This window comes from Dendropsophus ebraccatus, chromosome 7 (genome assembly GCF_027789765.1).
Source record: "Dendropsophus ebraccatus isolate aDenEbr1 chromosome 7, aDenEbr1.pat, whole genome shotgun sequence".
Lineage (NCBI taxonomy): Eukaryota > Metazoa > Chordata > Amphibia > Anura > Hylidae > Dendropsophus > Dendropsophus ebraccatus.
The window spans coordinates 4,063,653-4,085,884 of record NC_091460.1 but is presented as its reverse complement, the minus strand read 5'-3'; the positions used below and the strand labels follow the sequence as shown (position 1 = coordinate 4,085,884).

The 22,232-nt window shown below is 46.3% G+C and overlaps 1 protein-coding gene across 5 annotated transcripts in view; it reads right to left on the bottom strand.

Moving 5' to 3' along the window:
• The window catches only part of LOXL3 (lysyl oxidase like 3), an 86,470-nt gene that overhangs the window by 17,601 nt on the left and 46,637 nt on the right, over window positions 1–22,232 (bottom strand). For all 5 annotated transcript variants that reach the window (XM_069977049.1, XM_069977050.1, XM_069977053.1 and 2 more), the window contains 3 exons: window positions 13,782–14,096; window positions 12,205–12,368; window positions 11,884–12,095 (listed from right to left, as the gene is read on the bottom strand). In XM_069977049.1, the coding sequence (XP_069833150.1) occupies window positions 11,884–12,095; window positions 12,205–12,368; window positions 13,782–14,096 (691 nt within the window). The remainder of the gene's footprint in view (window positions 1–11,883; window positions 12,096–12,204; window positions 12,369–13,781; window positions 14,097–22,232) is intronic.

Sequence of the window (22,232 nt, the reverse complement as noted above, 5' to 3'; positions counted from 1 at the left end):
AAGGTACCCCATACAATTCCCATGCAATCCTCATATGTTCCATAACTCATCTGTAGAAGCCATCAATAGCTGATGGCCTAACAACAGCTATTCCTCCCGAGTCACACATACACATGTATGGTGGTCCTGGCCGCATGTGTCTTCAATGTGAGGGACTCAGGAGACCTTCTTACACATCCTGGGAGATGGGATCAGCACAATGAATTACTGAGGTACACGGCTGATGAATATGGCTTAGGAAGTTGCTTAGGAGAACCAAGCTTAGCCAGAGCATTGCTAGTTGTGGGATGTGGCGGGAGGTGGCTCAGTGGGTAGCACTCTAGTCTTGTAACACTGGGTTCAGATTTGACCAGGGATAAAATCTACATGTTTTGTGAGTTTCCTTATTCCAAAACATAAGCCAAAAACTTGTTTGGCTTATATCTCTTATACAGGTGCATGTATTCTGAATGGAAGAAGGGACGAAATATGCTGCCAGACTTGTCTGCCCGAGACTTATCTTCCCGTCTGACCCTTCTCTTCCTGGGAAGACAACCTTACGCATTGATGGTCAGACAAAATTTGTGGTTTTCTATACACCGGCTCCATTGTATGTGAGCTAAAGACTATGTTTATAGAGAATAGGATTGATGAAAAATGTTGTACTGTGCTATGGGCTATGCTGGCTCTATATAAATAAACTGGCATGGTGGGGGCCCTAGATACACGAGGCAAGGAGCCATAGGAACTGCTAGTGCCATATCCTAGGTATGACTTGTATCAGAGCTAGAAGCTCTCAGGCCAATGACTGATATGAATGCCTATGATGAGGCCTAAAGTGCCTGCTGTGGCGGCCAGAAGAAGGCCACGTATAGTTAACATGACTATGTCCTTATGGGTTGAGGTTCTCACTCAAGGGTAGGAGAATGATGTCCGGGAAGAAAAGGGCACAGAGTCCACAGAGTGGTTGGAGGCCGAGAGCCGGGGTACGGTGAAGCTGTAACAACTGACAGAAGTTTATTCTCTGATCCTTACAGTGAAGGAATCACAAGGAATAAACTCTCCGTGATACCTTGGGCTTGAAGCCACCACCTTGGGGACCCGTTTAGAGGCAGCTTGTTTCTTCAGGCGTCTGAGGGGAGATAAGATGGAGATGAATGTAATAAAAACAGTGGTCACAGCCATGGAGAGGTTCCTCCAGCTGTCACCATACTATCAAGAATCCAGGCATTTACACCATGTATGATGGGGACAAAGCTGGGTGGCCCCGGGGTGTTAGGGCAGGTGGTCAGGGTGGGCCCAGGTGTTAGGGGAGGTGGTCAGGGTGGCCTCAGGATATTGCGGCAGTTGGTCAGGGTGGCCCCGGGGTATTAGGGTTGGTGGTCAGGGTGGCCCCGGGATGTTGGGGCAGGTGGTCAGGGTGGCCTCAGGATGTTAGGGCAGGTGGTCAGGGTGGCCCCGGGATGTTGGGGCAGGTGGTCAGGGTGGCCTCAGGATGTTAGGGCAGGTGGTCAGGGTGGCCTCAGGATGTTAGGGCAGGTGGTCAGGGTGGCCTCAGGATGTTGGGGCAGTTGGTCAGGGTGGCCCCGGGGTATTAGGGTAGGTGGTCAGGGTGGCCCCGGGGTGTTGGGGCAGGCGGTCAGGGTGGCCCCTTAGTGCTGCAGCTGATAAGGTTAGTACCGCACTTGGTAGTTTATTTGCGGCCATGAAATAAACTGCCCAGTTACCTCCTGGGGTGCCGCTTTGTCTTGACGGAACGTTTTTTGCCTGAAGATTTTTTATCTTGTCTGAAAAATGTGAGAAAGATGTCAGAGAAGGTGGGGCCAAAACTAAGTGTATCTAAGCACACGATGGGTGAACTAAGTGTATCTAAGCACACGATGGGTGAACTAAGTGTATCTAAGCACACGATGGCTGAACTAAGTGTATTTAAGCACACGATGGGTGAACTAAGTGTATCTAAGCACACGATGGGTGAACTAAGTGTATCTAAGCACACGATGGGTGAACTAAGTGTATCTAAGCACACGATGGGTGAACTAAGTGTATCTAAGCACACGATGGGTGAACTAAGTGTATCTAAGCACACGATGGGTGAACTAAGTGTATCTAAGCACACGATGGGTGAACTAAGTGTATCTAAGCACACGATGGGTGAACTAAGTGTATCTAAGCACACAATGGGTGAACTAAGTGTATCTAAGCACACAATGGGTGAACTAAGTGTATCTAAGAATGGGAAGGGTTAACTAAGTATGTAAGCACATGAATGTGAACTAAGAGGACGGTATTTCCAGAGGTCACAGGTAAGGTGGCACATGGGCACCCAGCTACTGCTCCAGGACTTGCCCATCTGATGGGTGGCTGAGAGCCTTACCTCATGTGACACCCTCAGCACATGGTCTCACCTGTGACATCACCACATGCAGCAGTCTATAAAGCCGGTCATAGCTATACTTCTGTCGGTTAGTTGATGTTTTAACGTGTACAGACTCCTCTCCCCCCCTCAGACTCCTCTCCCCCCCTCAGACTCCTCTCCCCCCCTCAGACTCCTCTGTCACCCTGCAGACTTCTCTCCCCCCCCTCAGACTCCTCTCCCCCCCTCAGACTCCTCTGTCACCCTGCAGACTTCTCTCCCCCCCCTCAGACTCCTCTCACACCTCACATACAGCCCAGATACCCCAAACACCTCACATACAGCCCAGATACCCCAAACACCCCACATACAGCCCAGATACCCCAAACACCCCACATAAAGCCCAGATACCCCAAACACCTCATATACAGCCCACATACCCCAAACATCCCATATACAGCCCAGATACCCCAAACACCCCACATAAAGCCCAGATACCCCAAACACCTCATATACAGCCCACATACCCCAAACATCCCATATACAGCCCACATACCCCAAATACCCCAAACACCCCACATAAAGCCCAGATACCCCAAACACCTCATATACAGCCCACATACCCCAAACATCCCATATACAGCCCACATACCCCAAATACCCCAAACACCCCACTTAAAGCCCAGATACCCCAAACACCTCACATACAGCCCAGATACCCCAAACACCCCACATACAGCCCAGATACCCCAAACACCCCACATAAAGCCCAGATACCCCAAACACCTCATATACAGCCCAGATACCCCAAACACCCCACATAAAGCCCAGATACCCCAAACACCTCATATACAGCCCACATACCCCAAACATCCCATATACAGCCCACATACCCCAAATACCCCAAACACCCCACATACAGCCCAGATACCCCAAACACCTCATATACAGCCCAGATACCCCAAACACCTCATATACAGCCCAGATACCCCAAACACCCCACATAAAGCCCAGATACCCCAAACACCTCATATACAGCCCAGATACCCCAAACACCTCATATACAGCCCAGATACCCCAAACACCCCACATAAAGCCCAGATACCCCAAACACCTCATATACAGCCCACATACCCCAAACATCCCATATACAGCCCAGATACCCCAAACACCCCACATAAAGCCCAGATACCCCAAACACCTCATATACAGCCCACATACCCCAAACATCCCATATACAGCCCACATACCCCAAATACCCCAAACACCCCACATACAGCCCAGATACCCCAAATATCCCAGATACCCCAAACACCCCACATACAGCCCAGATACCCCAAATATCCCAGATACCCCAAACACCCCACACGCAGCCCACATACCCCAAATACCCCACATACAGCCCAGATACCCCAAATATCCCACATACAGCCCAGTCCTCTTCTGCTGATAGAGGGGTCAACCTACTATATGGGGGATGCACAGAGGAAGTCATTTGCTATATGGAGACTATGCACTATATGGAGCTGCACAGAGGGGGCTATTACTATAGGGGATACACAGGGGGGAGCTATCTACTATATGTGGGCTGCACAGAGAGGCCAATTACTATATAGGGGATGCACCGAGGAGCCTAATACTATACTGGTGCTGCAATCTACTTTATGGAGTATGCACAGAGGGGCCTATTACTATATGGGGACATAAAAGGGGGCTAATACAATACGTAACATAGTTAATAAGGTTGAAAAAAGACAAGAGTCCATCAAGTCCAACCTACAGAAACCCCACTGCCTTGATCTAGAGGAAGGCAAAACCCCTTACGAGGCAGATGCCAACCACCCCCCACAGGGAGAAATACAACCCCTCCCCCCTCAACTTCACTGGATCAATGTATCACCAGAAATCTATTGGTCATAATTTGTTATTTTATGTTATAATATATTTAGACAGTAACTCCTCGGTTCCAGAAAACCTTGATGTTCTAACAATTTGGTCTCCAAACAAAATCAAGGGAGATAACTGTCAGCTGATAGTTACTGTTGTGTTTGGGAATACATCTATGATACAGGGTGTCATAGAGGGGCAGGGGGTTTCCTCCAAATGGGGGAGGGTCGGCTGCCTCCAGTGCTTCCCCGCGGCCAGTGCCCGGGAATAGAACGGCAACATATGCGGGAACCGCGCCGTGGTTCAAAAAAAGGACACACTGGGGCTGTTCTATCGATGTGCAAGAATTAAGGCAAATGTACTGATGGTAGGGCAGGTGGTCAGGGTGGCCCTGGGGTATTAGGGCAGGTGGTCAGGGTGGCCCTGGGGTATTAGGGCAGGTGGTCAGGGTGGCCCTGGGGTATTAGGGCAGGTGGTCAGGGTGGCCCTGGGGTGTTAGGGCAGGTGGTCAGGGTGGCCCTGGGGTATTAGGGCAGGTGGTCAGGGTGGCCCTGGGGTATTAGGGCAGGTGGTCAGGGTGGCCCTGGGGTATTAGGGCAGGTGGTCAGGGTGGCCCTGGGGTGTTAGGGCAGGTGGTCAGGGTGGCCCTGGGGTATTAGGGCAGGTGGTCAGGGTGGCCCTGGGGTGTTAGGGCAGGTGGTCAGGGTGGCCCTGGGGTGTTAGGGCAGGTGGTCAGGGTGGCCCAGGGGTGTTAGGGCAGGTGGTCAGGGTGGCCCCAGGGTGTTAGGGCAGGTGGTCAGGGTGGCCCCGTGGTGTTAGGGCAGGTGGTCAGGGTGGCCCTGGGGTGTTAGGGCAGGTGGTCAGGGTGGCCCTGGGGTGTTAGGGCAAGTGGTCAGGGTGGCCCTGGGGTATTAGGGCAGGTGGTCAGGGTGCCCCCAGGGTTTAAGCGCAGGTGGTCAGGGTGGCCTCAGGATGTTAGGGCAGGTGGTCAGGGTGGCCTCAGGATGTTAGGGCAGGTGGTCAGGGTGGCCTCAGGATGTTGGAGCAGTTGGTCAGGGTGGCCCCGGGGTATTAGGGTAGGTGGTCAGGGTGGCCCCGGGGTGTTGGGGCAGGCGGTCAGGGTGGCCCCTTAGTGCTGCGGCTGATAAGGTTAGTACCGCACTCGGGAGTTTATTTGCGGTTATGAAATAAACTGCCCAGTTACCTCCTGGGGTGCCGCTTTGTCTTGACGGAACGTTTTTTGCCTGAAGATTTTTTATCTTGTCTGAAAAATGTGAGAAAGATGTCAGAGAAGGTGGGGCCAAAACTAAGTGTATCTAAGCACACGATGGGTGAACTAAGTGTATCTAAGCACACGATGGGTGAACTAAGTGTATCTAAGCACACGATGGGTGAACTAAGTGTATCTAAGCACACGATGGGTGAACTAAGTGTATCTAAGCACACGATGGGTGAACTAAGTGTATCTAAGCACACGATGGGTGAACTAAGTGTATCTAAGCACACGATGGGTGAACTAAGTGTATCTAAGCACACAATGGGTGAACTAAGTGTATCTAAGCACACGATGGGTGAACTAAGTGTATCTAAGCACACGATGGGTGAACTAAGTGTATCTAAGCACACAATGGGTGAACTAAGTGTATCTAAGCACACGATGGGTGAACTAAGTGTATCTAAGCACACGATGGGTGAACTAAGTGTATCTAAGCACACGATGGGTGAACTAAGTGTATCTAAGCACACGATGGGTGAACTAAGTGTATCTAAGCACACGATGGGTGAACTAAGTGTATCTAAGCACACGATGGGTGAACTAAGTGTATCTAAGCACACGATGGGTGAACTAAGTGTATCTAAGCACACGATGGGTGAACTAAGTGTATCTAAGCACACGATGGGTGAACTAAGTGTATCTAAGCACACGATGGGTGAACTAAGTGTATCTAAGCACACGATGGGTGAACTAAGTGTATCTAAGCACACGATGGGTGAACTAAGTGTATCTAAGCACACGATGGGTGAACTAAGTGTATCTAAGCACACGATGGGTGAACTAAGTGTATCTAAGCACACGATGGGTGAACTAAGTGTATCTAAGCACACGATGGGTGAACTAAGTGTATCTAAGCACACGATGGGTGAACTAAGTGTATCTAAGCACACGATGGGTGAACTAAGTGTATCTAAGAATGGGAAGGGTTAACTAAGTATGTAAGCACATGAATGTGAACTAAGAGGAGGGTATTTCCGGAGGTCACAGGTGAGGTGGCACATGGGCACCCAGCTACTGCTCCAGGACTTTCCTACCTGCCCGACTCCCCACGACGGCGCCGTTCTATTCATAAGGTAAATGTACTGATGTATATCTGCTTTAAGTTTAAGAACAGAGGTACCACTGTATATATACTATGCAGAGTTGGGCCTGCCCACTATATGAGGGTACAAAGGGGGCAATACAAATGTGGAGTTTGTTAAGAGATGAGGAGCGGAGACGAGTTGTGGCTGGGAGTAGGCCTCATGATGGCCCAGGCCAGATGGAGAAGAAAAGAAAAAGGGCGATCAGAGAAGATGCTTCCTGCGAGTCACTGGATGTAACTGCACTGTAATCACTTATATAGTGTGCAGAGCTGGATTTGCCTCCACATGGTTACGGATTGAGGTAATATTGATCACTGTACAGTGGATTTTATTCAGTAGCACAGTGATGGCATTAGTTAATATGTGAAGGTGATCTCCTCACTACCAGCATTATATATATTGTGTATACTAAAGACTCTGGATGTGATCTCCTCACTACCTGTATTATACATCTCATCTATACTGAGGACCCTGGAGGTGATCTCCTCATTACCAGCATTATACATATCAATCATACTGAGGTCTCTCGAGGTGATCTCACTACCAGTATTATACATATCATATATACTGAGGACCCTGGAGAGGATCTCCTCACTACCAGCATTATACATCTCATATATACTGAGGACCCTGGAGGGGATCTCCTCACTACCAGTATTATACATATCATATATACTGAGGACCCTGGAGGGGATCTCCTCACTACCAGCATTATACATCTCATATATACTGAGGACCCTGGAGAATATCTCCTCACTACCAGCATTATACATCTCATATATACTGAGGACCCTGGAGAATATCTCCTTACTACCAGTATTATACATCTCATATATACTGAGGACCCTGGAGAATATCTCCTCACTACCAGCATTATACATCTCATCTATACTAAGGACCCTGGAGGTGATCTCCTCACTACCAGCATTATACTTCTCATCTATACTGAGGACCCTGGAGAATATCTCCTCACTACCAGCATTATATATCTCATATATACTGAGGACCCTGGAGGGGATCTCCTCACTACCAGCATTATATATCTCATCTATACTGAGGACCCTGGAGAATATCTCCTTACTACCAGTATTATACATCTCATCTATACTGAGGACCCTGGAGGTGATCTCCTCACTACCAGCATTATACATCTCATCTATACTGAGGACCCTGGAGGTGATCTCCTTACTACCAGCATTATATATCTCATCTATACTGAGGACCCTGGAGGTGATCTCCTCACTACCTGTATTATACATCTCATCTATACTGAGGACCCTGGAGGTGATCTCCTCACTACCAGCATTATACATCTCATCTATACTGAGGACCCTGGAGGTGATCTCCTTACTACCAGCATTATATATCTCATCTATACTGAGGACCCTGGAGGTGATCTCCTCACTACCAGCATTCTACATCTCTTCTATACTAAGGACCCTGGAGAATATCTCCTCACTACCAGCATTATATATCTCATCTATACTGAGGACCCTGGAGAATATCTCCTTACTACCAGTATTATACATCTCATCTATACTGAGGACCCTGGAGGGGATCTCCTCACTACCAGCATTATACATCTCATCTATACTGAGGACCCTGGAGGTGATCCCCCTACTACCAGCATTATACATCTGATCTATACTGAGGACCCTGGAGGTGATCTCCTTACTACCAGCATTATACATCTCATCTATACTGAGGACCCTGGAGGGGATCTCCTCACTACCAGCATTATACATCTCATCTATACTAAGGACCCTGGAGAATATCTCCTCACTACCAGCATTATATATCTCATCTATATTGAGGACCCTGGAGGGGATCTCCTCACTACCAGCATTATACATCTCATCTATACTGAGGACCCTGGAGGTGATCTCCTCACTACCAGCATTCTACATCTCTTCTATACTAAGGACCCTGGAGAATATCTCCTCACTACCAGCATTATATATCTCATCTATACTGAGGACCCTGGAGAATATCTCCTTACTACCAGTATTATACATCTCATCTATACTGAGGACCCTGGAGGGGATCTCCTCACTACCAGCATTATACATCTCATCTATACTGAGGACCCTGGAGGTGATCCCCCTACTACCAGCATTATACATCTGATCTATACTGAGGACCCTGGAGGTGATCTCCTTACTACCAGCATTATACATCTCATCTATACTGAGGACCCTGGAGGGGATCTCCTCACTACCAGCATTATACATCTCATCTATACTAAGGACCCTGGAGAATATCTCCTCACTACCAGCATTATATATCTCATCTATATTGAGGACCCTGGAGGGGATCTCCTCACTACCAGCATTATACATCTCATATATACTGAGGACCCTGGAGGTGATCTCCTCACTACCTGTATAATACTTCTCATCTATACTGAGGTCTCTGGAGGGGATCTCCTCACTACCAATATTATACATCTCATTTATACTGAGGTCTCTGGAGGTGATCTCCTCACTACCTGTATAATACTTCTCATCTATACTGAGGACCCTGGAGGTGATCTCCTCACTACCTGTATTATACATCTAATATATACTGAGGACCCTGGAGGTGATCTCCTCACTACCAGCATTATACATCTCATCAATACTGAGGTCTCTGGAGGGGATCTCCTCACTACCAATATTATACATCTCATTTATACTGAGGTCTCTGGAGGTGATCTCCTTACTACCAGTATTATACATCTCTTCTATACTAAGGACCCTGGAGAATATCTCCTCACTACCAGCATTATATATCTCATCTATACTGAGGACCCTGGAGAATATCTCCTCACTACCAGCATTATACATCTCATTTATACTGAGGTCTCTGGAGATCTCATCACTACCTTTATTATATATCTCATCTATACTGAGGACCCTGGAGGGGATCTCCTCACTACCTGTATTATACATCTCATTTATACTGAGGACCCTGGAGGTGATCTCCTCACTACCAGCATTATACATCTCATCTATGCTGAGGTCTCTGGAGGGGATCTCCTCACTACCTGTATTATACATCTCATCTATACTGAGGACCCTGGAGGTGATCTCCTCACTACCTGTATAATACTTCTCATCTATACTGAGGACCCTGGAGGTGATCTCCTCACTACCTGTATTATACATCTAATATATACTGAGGACCCTGGAGGTGATCTCCTCACTACCAGCATTATACATCTCATATATACTGAGGACCCTGGAGGTGATCTCCTCACTACCTGTATTATACATCTAATATATACTGAGGACCCTGGAGGTGATCTCCTCACTACCTGTATTATACATCTCATCTATACTGAGGTCTCTGGAGGGGATCTCCTCACTACCAGTATTATACATCTCATCTATACTGAGGCCCCTGGAGGGGATCTCCTCACTACCAGTATTATACATCTCATCTATACTGAGGACCCTGGAGGGGATCTCCTCACTACCAGCATTATACATCTCATTTATACTGAGGTCTCTGGAGGTGATCTCCTCACTACCTGTATTATACATCTCATTTATACTGAGGTCTCTGGAGGTGATCTCCTCACTACCTGTATTATACATCTCATTTATACTGAGGACCCTGGAGGGGATCTCCTCACTACCAGCATTATACATCTCATCTATACTGAGGTCTCTGGAGGGGATCTCCTCACTACCAATATTATACATCTCATTTATACTGAGGTCTCTGGAGGTGATCTCCTCACTACCTGTATTATACATCTCATTTATACTGAGGACCCTGGAGGTGATCTCCTCACTACCAGCATTATATATCTCATCTATACAGAGGACCCTGGAGGTGATCTCCTCACTACCTCTATTATACATCTCATCTATACTGAGGCCCCTGGAGGGGATCTCCTCACTACCTGTATTATACATCTCATTTATACTGAGGTCTCTGGAGGTGATCTCCTCACTACCTGTATTATACATCTCATCTATACTGAGGCCCCTGGAGGTGATCTCCTCACTACCTGTATTATACATCTCATCTATACTGAGGCCCCTGGAGGGGATCTCCTCACTACCTGTATTATACATCTCATTTATACTGAGGACCCTGGAGGGGATCTCCTCACTACCAGCATTATACATCTCATTTATACTGAGGACCCTGGAGGCGATCTCCTCACTACCTGTATTATACATCTCATCTATACTGAGGACCCTGGAGGGGATCTCCTCACTACCTGTATTATACATCTCATTTATACTGAGGTCTCTGGAGGTGATCTCCTCACTACCTGTATTATACATCTCATTTATACTAAGGTCTCTGGAGGGGATCTCCTCACTACCTGTATTATACATCTCATCTATACTGAGGACCCTGGAGGTGATCTCCTCACTACCTGTATTATACATCTCATCTATACTGAGGCCCCTGGAGGGGATCTCCTCACTACCTGTATTATACATCTCATTTATACTGAGGACCCTGGAGGGGATCTCCTCACTACCAGCATTATACATCTCATTTATACTGAGGACCCTGGAGGCGATCTCCTCACTACCTGTATTATACATCTCATCTATACTGAGGACCCTGGAGGGGATCTCCTCACTACCTGTATTATACATCTCATTTATACTGAGGTCTCTGGAGGTGATCTCCTCACTACCTGTATTATACATCTCATTTATACTAAGGACCCTGGAGGTGATCTCCTCACTACCTGTATTATACATCTCATTCATACTGAGGTCTCTGGAGGGGATCTCCTCACTACCAGTATTATACATATCATATATACTGAGGACCCTGGAGGTGATCTCCTCACTACCAGCATTATACATCTCATTTATACTGAGGTCTCTGGAGGTGATCTCCTCACTACCAGCATTATACATCTCATTTATACTGAGGACCCTGGAGGGGATCTCCTCACTACCAGTATTATACATATCATATATACTGAGGACCCTGGAGGTGATCTCCTCACTACCTGTATTATACATCTCATTTATACTAAGGACCCTGGAGGTGATCTCCTCACTACCTGTATTATACATCTCATCTATACTGAGGTCTCTGGAGGGGATCTCCTCACTACCAATATTATACATCTCATTTATACTGAGGTCTCTGGAGGTGATCTCCTCACTACCAGCATTATACATCTCATCTATACTGAGGCCCCTGGAGGTGATCTCCTCACTACCAGCATTATACATCTCATTTATACTGAGGTCTCTGGAGATCTCATCACTACCTGTATTATGCCATCATATGTCTATACTAATGACATCATACGTGCCCCTCCCCTCTTCTCTTACTTGTAGAAGTTTTTATTGTACTTCTTGTCAGATGGGAATCCCAGCATGCCGCAGACCACATGACTGTTCTTCTGGGTCCAGCCCACATCACACACCTGTTCCCAGGTATCGCTGTATTTGATCTCTAGGACGCCCTCAGTGACGGGCAGTCGATTCTTGGCGGTGGCGATGACGGGACGCAGACGGATTTCCTCCAGTTGTCTCTGTTCTGTCTGGAAAGACATGAGCAGCAATGAAGATGACAGCACAGTGTACTGCATGCAATCACTCTCTGTTATCAGCCACTCCAGGCTGTGACACATGCACCCCCCTCCTCAGTACCTCTATGGTGTTGGGCTCCACGTATCCTGGGATCCTCTCATCCTTACAGATCACCCCGGCGTCCTCCTCATGGGTGCAGTCACTGTTGCCCCAGCCCCTGGACTTACAGTCCTCAATGCTTTTCTCACTCCCAGAACAGATGACGTTATCCAGCCAGATCCGACCTGTCAGAAGACAACGCTTATTATAAATATTAACCCCTCAGTTACCCAGGCATTTTTACCCCACCATTAAGGTCCCTATACATAGCCATAGCCGTACCCTGAGCTTGTGGCAGGTTCGACCATCAGTATAAGGGGCTCTCCTGATCAGATGATACCACCCAACCCCTTTTGCTCTGGAAGAAATAAGCCACAGCCAGAGCTCCCTGCTACCCCTCCCCATAGAGAACACAGGATCACTTGGCTGTGCTGTGTATGGGGAGGATGGGCCGGAGAGCAATAGTTCAGCCATCAATTATTACAGGTGTGTGGGGACCTATGGTCCAGACCACCAGGGAAGCAGACATTAACCCCTTCATTAACCTAGACCACAAGAACAACAATTTTTAACCCCATCATCACTGTAGACCATCAGGGAAGCAGACATTAACCCATCCATTACCCTAGACCACCAGGGAAGCAGGCATTAACCCATTTATTACCTTAGACCACTAGGGAAGCAGGCATTAACCCATTTATTACCTTAGACCACCAGGGAAGCAGGCATTAACCCATTTATTACCTTAGACCACCAGGGAAGCAGGCAATAACCCATTTATTACCTTAGACCACCAGGAAAGCAGGCATTAACCCATCCATTACCCTAGACCACCAGGGAAGCAGGCTACCCATTTATTACCTTAGACCACTAGGGAAGCAGGCATTAACCCATTTATTACCTTAGACCACCAGGGAAGCAGGCATTAACCCATTTATTACCTTAGACCACTAGGGAAGCAAACATTAACCCATCCATTACCCTAGACCACCAGGGAAGCAGGCATTAACCCATTTATTACCCTAGACTACAAGGGAAGCAGACATTAACCCATCCATTACCCTAGACCACCAGGGAAGCAGGCTACCCATTTATTACCCTAGACTACAAGGGAAGCAGACATTAACCCATCCATTACCCATGACCACCAAGTAAACAGACATTAACCCCTTCGTAACCTTGGACCACAGGTGTCAAACCTGCCGCCCTCCAGCCGATGAAAAACAACAATTCCCATCATGCGTGGACTAGCAAACCCAAAGTTTTGGCTTTCCAGGCATGATGGGACTTGTAGTTCTGGAACAGCTGGAGGGCAGCGGGTTTGGCACCACTGGCCTATACCAGTAAAGTAGAACTCCAGCTAAACTATTTTTCTTTCAAATCCACTGCTTTCAGAAATGTATACAGATTTTGTTGTTCCAGTATTGATATGACATGAGGTTGAGGCGATCGTCCGTCCTGTACACGGACCCCAGCACAGGCATAAAGCTTACATAGGGAGAGCAGATCTCCCACACAATGTGCGATGGCATCATCACCATGTGGCGGTATAATTCATTGTGCCCCGGATTGGGGTATTATGGGGGGTGGTAACTCACCTATCCCTACCCCATACTTGGCGCTGTGCGCCCAGCCCGTGGCCTCCGTGAATCCCAGGTGACGGCAGAGGATGTGAGCGTTCTCTATTGTAAAGTCATCGTCACAGATGGTGCCCCATTCCTGGTTGTAGAAGACTTCTATCCGCCCCTCGTTGTGCTTTCGGGGGTATCCGGCTAGACGGAACTTCAGCTTGGTGTTGTGTGTGGGGGGACGGCTGCTGGGCTGGGGGGTCTGTTGTGTCCATGCTGGAATAATGGTGGAGAGGGTACAGAACACCCACAAACCAGCTGACAGGTGCCCCATGGCAGGAGATCCTGGAAGAAAGGGAGAGTAGTGATGTTATCGGACCGGTGGGTGATGGCGGACGATCCCCCTCCCCCCACAACAAGCCGTTATATTATATGTTATAATCATCAGTCAGATGCAGAAGAAGCTAGATGCTGCTAGAAGCTGCTACCACCAAGACCCCCGTAAGTAAGAGAACCCTCCCAATTAAAATTTCTACTGACTTCCCTAGACCACCAGGGACACTGACATTACTGTTCATTGTCCTAGACCACCAGGGATACTGACATTACTGTTCATTCTCCTAGACCACCAGGGACACTGACATTACTGTTCATTCTCCTAGACCACCAGGGATACTGACGTTATTGTTCATTCTTCTAGACCACCAGGGATACTGACGTTACTGTTCATTCTCCTAGACCACCAAGGATACTGAAGTTACTGTTCATTGTCCTAGACCACCAGGGATACTGACGTTACTGTTCATTCTCCTAGACCACCAGGGACACTGACGTTACTGTTCATTGTCGTAGATCACCAGGGATACTGACGTTACTGTTCATTGTCGTAGATCACCAGGGATACTGACGTTACTGTTCATTCTCCTAGACCACCAGGGATACTGACGTTACTGTTCATTGTCGTAGATCACCAGGGATACTGACGTTACTGTTCATTCTCCTAGACCACCAGGGATACTGACGTTACTGTTCATTCTCCTAGACCACCAGGGATACTGACGTTACTGTTCATTGTCCTAGACCACCAGGGATACTGACATTACTGTTCATTGTCCTAGACCACCAGGGACACTGACATTACTGTTCATTGTCCTAGACCACCAGGGATACTGACATTACTGTTCATTCTCCTAGACCACCAGGGATACTGACGTTACTGTTCATTCTCCTAGACCACCAGGGACACTGACATTACTGTTCATTGTCCTAGACCACCAGGGATACTGACATTACTGTTCATTCTCCTAGACCACCAGGGATACTGACGTTACTGTTCATTCTCCTAGACCACCAGGGACACTGACATTACTGTTCATTGTCCTAGACCACCAGGGATACTGACGTTATTGTTCATTGTCCTAGACCACCAGGGATACTGACGTTATTGTTCATTCTCCTAGACCACCAGGGATACTGACGTTATTGTTCATTCTCCTAGACCACCAGGGATACTGACGTTACTGTTCATTCTCCTAGACCACCAGGGATACTGATGTTATTGTTCATTCTCCTAGACCACCAGGGATACTGACGTTATTGTTCATTCTCCTAGACCACCAGGGATACTGACATTACTGTTCATTCTCCTAGACCACCAGGGATACTGACGTTACTGTTCATTCTCCTAGACCACCAGGGATACTGACGTTATTGTTCATTCTCCTAGACCACCAGGGATACTGACGTTATTGTTCATTCTCCTAGACCACCAGGGATACTGACGTTATTGTTCATTGTCCTAGACCACCAGGGATACTGACGTTATTGTTCATTCTCCTAGACCACCAGGGATACTGACGTTATTGTTCATTCTCCTAGACCACCAGGGATACTGACGTGTACTGTTCATTGTCCTAGATCACCAGGGATACTGACGTAACTGTTCATTGTCCTAGACCACCAGGGATACTGACGTTACTGTTCATTGTCCTAGATCACCAGGGATATTGACGTTATTGTTCATTGTCGTAGACCACCAGGGATACTGACGTTATTGTTCATTGACGTAGACCACCAGGGATACTGACGATACTGTTCATTGTCCTAGATCACCAGGGATACTGACGTTATTGTTCATTGTCCTAGATCACCAGGGATACTGACGTTACTGTTCATTCTCCTAGACCACCAGGGATACTGACGTTACTGTTCATTCTCCTAGACCACCAGGGATACTGACGTTACTGTTCATTGTCCTAGATCACCAGGAATACTGACATTACTGTTCATTGTCCTAGATCACCAGGGATACTGACGTTACTGTTCATTGTCCTAGACCACCAGGGATACTGACATTACTGTTCATTGTCCTAGATCACCAGGGATACTGACGTTATTGTTCATTGTCCTAGACCACCAGGGATACTGACGTTACTGTTCATTGTCGTAGATCACCAGGGATACTGACGTTACTGTTCATTCTCCTAGATCACCAGGGATACTGATGTTACTGTTCATTCTCCTAGACCACCAGGGATACTGACGTTACTGTTCATTGTCCTAGACCACCAGGGATACTGACGTTACTGTTCATTGTCCTAGACCACCAGGGATACTGACATTAATGTTCATTGTCCTAGATCAGCAGAGAAACTAGAATAAGCCCTTCGTGGCCCTAGACCACACCACCGGATATAGCACCTTTACCACCAAGGATCCTGTCATTACCCTTCATTGCCCTAGACCACCATGGTTTCTGCCATTACTCTTCATTGCACTAGGCCTTCTGGGGTACTGGCATTACCATTTACTGCTCAGGATCAGAGCGATATAGATATTACCTTTCATTGCCCTAGACCACAAGGGATATGGACATTGACCTTTTCACTTTTATGAGCTAAGGATATTGGCATTAACCCCTTGATGAATCTTTATAAGAAGATCATAAGATCCCTGAGGTGGAATTCTCAGATCCTCCTCATCAGATCCACCACTTCTGATCCAACTCCCCAGACCCACCACATCTCATCCACCCTGCTCGTTGTGGTCTCCATACTTCCGGAGACCACAGCCTCTATGGTCCTCTAGAGGCCGGCTCCATTAGGAGTTCTGTTAGTACAATCCAGCAGTATAAATGCTCTAATATAATGGTCTCTTTCTCCAGGAGCGGCTGAATAAAGCTCTTGTGCTCTACACAAAGTCTGTAGCCGCTCCAGGACCCAGGAAAAACAAACAGGCTAAAGCCCGGGCTCCACGGCCGGAAAATCCATGGTTAGACGTCTGGTGGTTTCTAGTAACCTGGTAAAGATTCCTATGTCATGACTTCAGTGTACGTCAGATACTACCCCCTCCATATCATATACTAATCCTTCCATATCACATACTACCCCCTCCATATCATACACTATCCCCTCCATATCACATACTACCCCCTCCATATCACACACTACCCCCTCCATATCATATACTAATCCCTCCATATCACATACTACCCCCTTCATATCAAATACTACCCCCTCCATATCACATACTACCCCCTCCATATAACATACTACAACCTCCATATCATATACTAATCCCTCCATATCATACACTATCCCCTCCATATCATATACTAATCCCTCCATATCACATATTATCCCCTCCATATCACATATTATCCCCTCCATATCACATATTATCCCCTCCATATCACATATTATCCCCTCCATATCACATACTATCCCCTCCATATCATACACTATCCCCTCCATATCATACACTATCCCCTCCATATCACATATTATCCCCTCCATATAACATATTATCCCCTCCATATCATACTCTAACCCCTCCATATCACACACTATCCCCTCCATATCACACACTACCCCCTCCTTATCATACATTTCCCCCTCCATATCACACACTACCCCCTCCATATCATACATTTCCCCCTCCATATCACACACTACCCCCTCCATATCACATTATCCCCTCTATATGACATACTACCCCCTCCATATCATACACTACCCCCTCCATATCACAATACTACCCTCTCCATATCATACACTACCCCCTCCATATCACACACTATCCCCTCCATATCACACACTATCCCCTCCATATCACATACTACCCCCTCTATATCACACACTACCCCCTCCATATCATATACTAATCCCTCCATATCACATACTACCCCCTTCATATGAAATACTACCCCCTCCATATTATACACTACCCCCTCCATATCACATACTACACCCTCCATATCATATACTAATCTCTCCATATCAAATACTATCCCCTCCATATCATATACTTATCCCTCCATATCATACACTATCCCCTCCATATCATATACTTATCCCTCCATATCATACACTATCCTCTCCATATCATATACTAATCCCTCCATATCAAATACTACAACCTCCATATAATATACTATCCCCTCCATATCATACACTATCCCCTCCATATCACATACTACCCCCTCCATATCATACACTATCCCCTCCATATCACATACTACCCCCTCCATATCATACACTATCCCCTCCATATCACATACTAACCCCTCCATCACACACTATCCCCTCCATATCATACACTATCCACTCCATATCACACACTACCCCCTCCATATGACATACTACCCCCTCCATATCATACATTTCCCCCTCCATATCACACACTACCCCCTCCATATCACATTATCCCCTCTATATGACATACTACCCCCTCCATATCATACACTATCCCCTCCATATCACAATACTACCCTCTCCATATCATACACTACCCCCTCAATATCACACACTATCCTCTCCATATCATACACTACCCCCTCAATATCACACACTATCCTCTCCATATCATACACTATCCCCTCCATATCACATACTACCCCTTCCATATTACATACTATCCCCTCCATATCATATACTAATCCCTCCATATTACATACTATCCCCTCCATATCATACACTATCCCCTCCATATCATACACTATCCCCTCCATATCAAACACTATCCCCTCCATATCATATACTAATCCCTCCATATCACATACTACCCCCTCCATATCATACACTATCCTGTCCATATCACATACTACCCCCTCCATATCACATACTACCCCCTCCATATCATACACTATCCACTCCATATCACACACCACCCCCTCCTTATAACATACCATCCCCTCCATATCACATACTATCCCCTCCATATTACATACTATCCCCTCCTTATAACACACTATCCCCTCCATATCACATATTATCCCCTCCTTATAACATACCATCCCCTCCATATTACATACTATCCCCTCCATATCACATATTATCCCCTCCATATCACATACTATCCCCTCCATATTACATACTATCCCCTCCATATTACATACTATCCCCTCCATATTACATACTATCCCCTCCTTATAACATACCATCCCCTCCATATCACATACTATCCCCTCCATATCACATATTATCCCCTCCATATTACATACTATCCCCTCCATATCATATTATCCCCTCCTTATAACACACTATCCCCTCCATATCACATACTATCCCCTCCATATCACATACCATCCCCTCCTTATAACACACTATCCCCTCCATATCACATATTATCCCCTCCTTATAACATACCATCCCCTCCATATTACATACCATCCCCTCCATATAACATACCATCCCCTCCATATCACATATTATCCCCTCCATATCACATATTATCCCCTCCATATTACATACTATCCCCTCCTTATAACACACTATCCCCTCCATATCACATATTATCCCCTCCTTATAACATACCATCCCCTCCATATTACATACTATCCCCTCCATATCACATATTATCCCCTCCTTATAACATACCATCCCCTCCATATTACATACTATCCCCTCCTTATAACATACCATCCCCTCCATATCACATATTATCCCCTCCATATCACATATTATCCCCTCCATATTACACACTATCCCCTCCATATCACATATTATCCCCTCCTTATAACATACCATCCCCTCCATATTACATACTATCCCCTCCATATCACATATTATCCCCTCCTTATAACATACCATCCCCTCCATATTACATACTATCCCCTCCATATCACATATTATCACCTCCTTATAACATACCATCCCCTCCATATTACATACCATCCCCAGATCATTAAGGGCCCAGCCAACAGATCTTTAAGAGATCCAGCCAATGGATCATTAGAAGATCCGCAGCAAGAGGCTCATCCAAATGTTCAGCAGAGTATGGGTGGGTTCACACTGAGGAATTCTCCCGGATAATGTCCGCGGAATTCCGCTGTCTGTCCGTGACATGTCACTTCTTTCGGCGTATAGCGGAATACGCCGGCCCATAGAATGGTGTCTATGGAGTCGGCGGAAAGGCGCGCAGCCAGACAACAGTATTCCGTATGTAATACGGCCTTATAGCTTATTATAGTCCGTTTACATGAAGCAATAATTCGACCAATCGATCGTTTAACGATTTTGAAGCAACAATTTTTTTTATAACGATAAGCGTTAAGACAAATAAATAGTTAGAAAAAACATTATTGAGATTTTTTTTAAGATCGCTTAAGCCCATCTCACACATAGGGTGAATCTATTGTTCTTCTTCCAATGCTCAGTAGCCCTTGTTACAGTGGTGAGCAGGGGTCATCTCACTCTAAGGGCCCTATTAAACAGATGATTGTTGTGGGAAAAATTATTATAGTGTTCGAATGTAAGTGATAATCTTTTGGTGTGTTTGCGGGCAACGATCAAACTTCTAACGAAAATTCATTTGTGTGTCGTTGATCGCAGATTATAAATCCATTGTTAACTGTTCCTTCTATTTTCATCCTCGTGTTCCCTGTTGACGCCCATTGTAGGAGGAGCTGCAACGTACATAATATCTAAGAAATGAAAAAAAAATTCTCGCCACCTACTTGAACAATGTAGGTGTAATAAATCTGAAGTGAACGATCAACGAGGACAGGACGACCACAAGAACGATGGTAAGTACTGATCATCATTCCTTGTCATTGGTTGAATGATTTCAGGTCTTCTTAAAAGTGGTCTTTTGAGATTGTTTATCGTTAATCACCAAAAAAATCACTTTGTCTAATACAGGGGTAGGGCTACAACTCCCATCATGCCTTGAGAGCCAAGGTTCCTGACCCCTGGTCTAATAGAACCCTAAGCCTACGCTGCCCGAGACACTACAAGCTGCCATGTCCTGTGTGCCACTGGGAACTTTTTCAGCAGTTTTCTCTCCGGTTTTCTCTAGCTCTCACTCCCCACACACATCAATGTGCGCCTTTCTTGCAGTATTTCTGGTTAGTACTAACCACTACTCACCAGGAACACCTCACATGACCGGCCACTCTGGAGATTTTCTCCCCCCGGAGTTACACTATTCAGCCCTCAGATCCTTACCCACATTTTCCTGCTTCCTTCATCAGTAAAGTACTGGCTCATATCCCCCAGACAGACACCATTCTCACCACATAATCCACATTATCCACTTCACTGACCAAGGAAATAACATGGATTATCTGGTGACAATGGCGTCTGGGGGTTGTGGTTTTATTATTCTGGCTGATCAGTGTACATAAGTGCCAATGACTAGTGTTATGTAACATCAGTGTACAGTGGCTTGTGGAAGTATTCAACCCCCCCCCCCCATTACAACCTGTGTATAAATGTTTGTTTGTATTTTTTGCGTGTGATGCATCTACACAGAACAGTCTAAATTGGTGACATGGAAATTCTTAGTTTAAAAAAAACCTGTCCTGTACTTATGTATTCACCCCTTCTGCTATGAAGGCTCTTAAAGGTTCCAATGTAACATCCTTAGTGACATGAAGCCCCCTAAGGGTCACATGATTTGGAAGAAAGTGCTAAATATTTGTAATTTACTTCTATTAAAAATCTCCAGCCTTCCAATACTTATCAGCTGCTGTAAGTTCTGCAGTAAGTGGTGTATTCTCTCCAGTCTGACACAGTGCTCTCTGCTGCCACCTCTGTCCACGTCAGGAACTGTCCAGAGCAGCAGCAAATCCCCATAGAAAACCTCTCCTGCTCTGGACAGTTCCTGACATGGACAGAGGGGGCAGCAGAGAGCACTGTGTCAGACTGGAGAGAATACACCACTTCCTGTAGGACATACAGCAGCTGATAAGTACTGGAAGACTGGAGATTTTTAAATAGAACTAAATTACACACCTGTATGAATTTCTGAATGTGCAAAAGAACAATCCAGAGATCACCATTACAGGTGTCAACGTAGTGAGCTAGCCAGACCTTCCCTCTGGGAAGGAACAACCAAGCCAAGGAATGTGTCCAGTTAAGGAGACCACCCAAGCAAAGTATCCATCCACAGACAGCTGTTTCGGGGTATTTGCCCCTCATCAGTGTGGAGTAGGCTTCTGGCTAGTGGGAGCAATGCTAGTAAGTGCATGCAAAAAGGGAT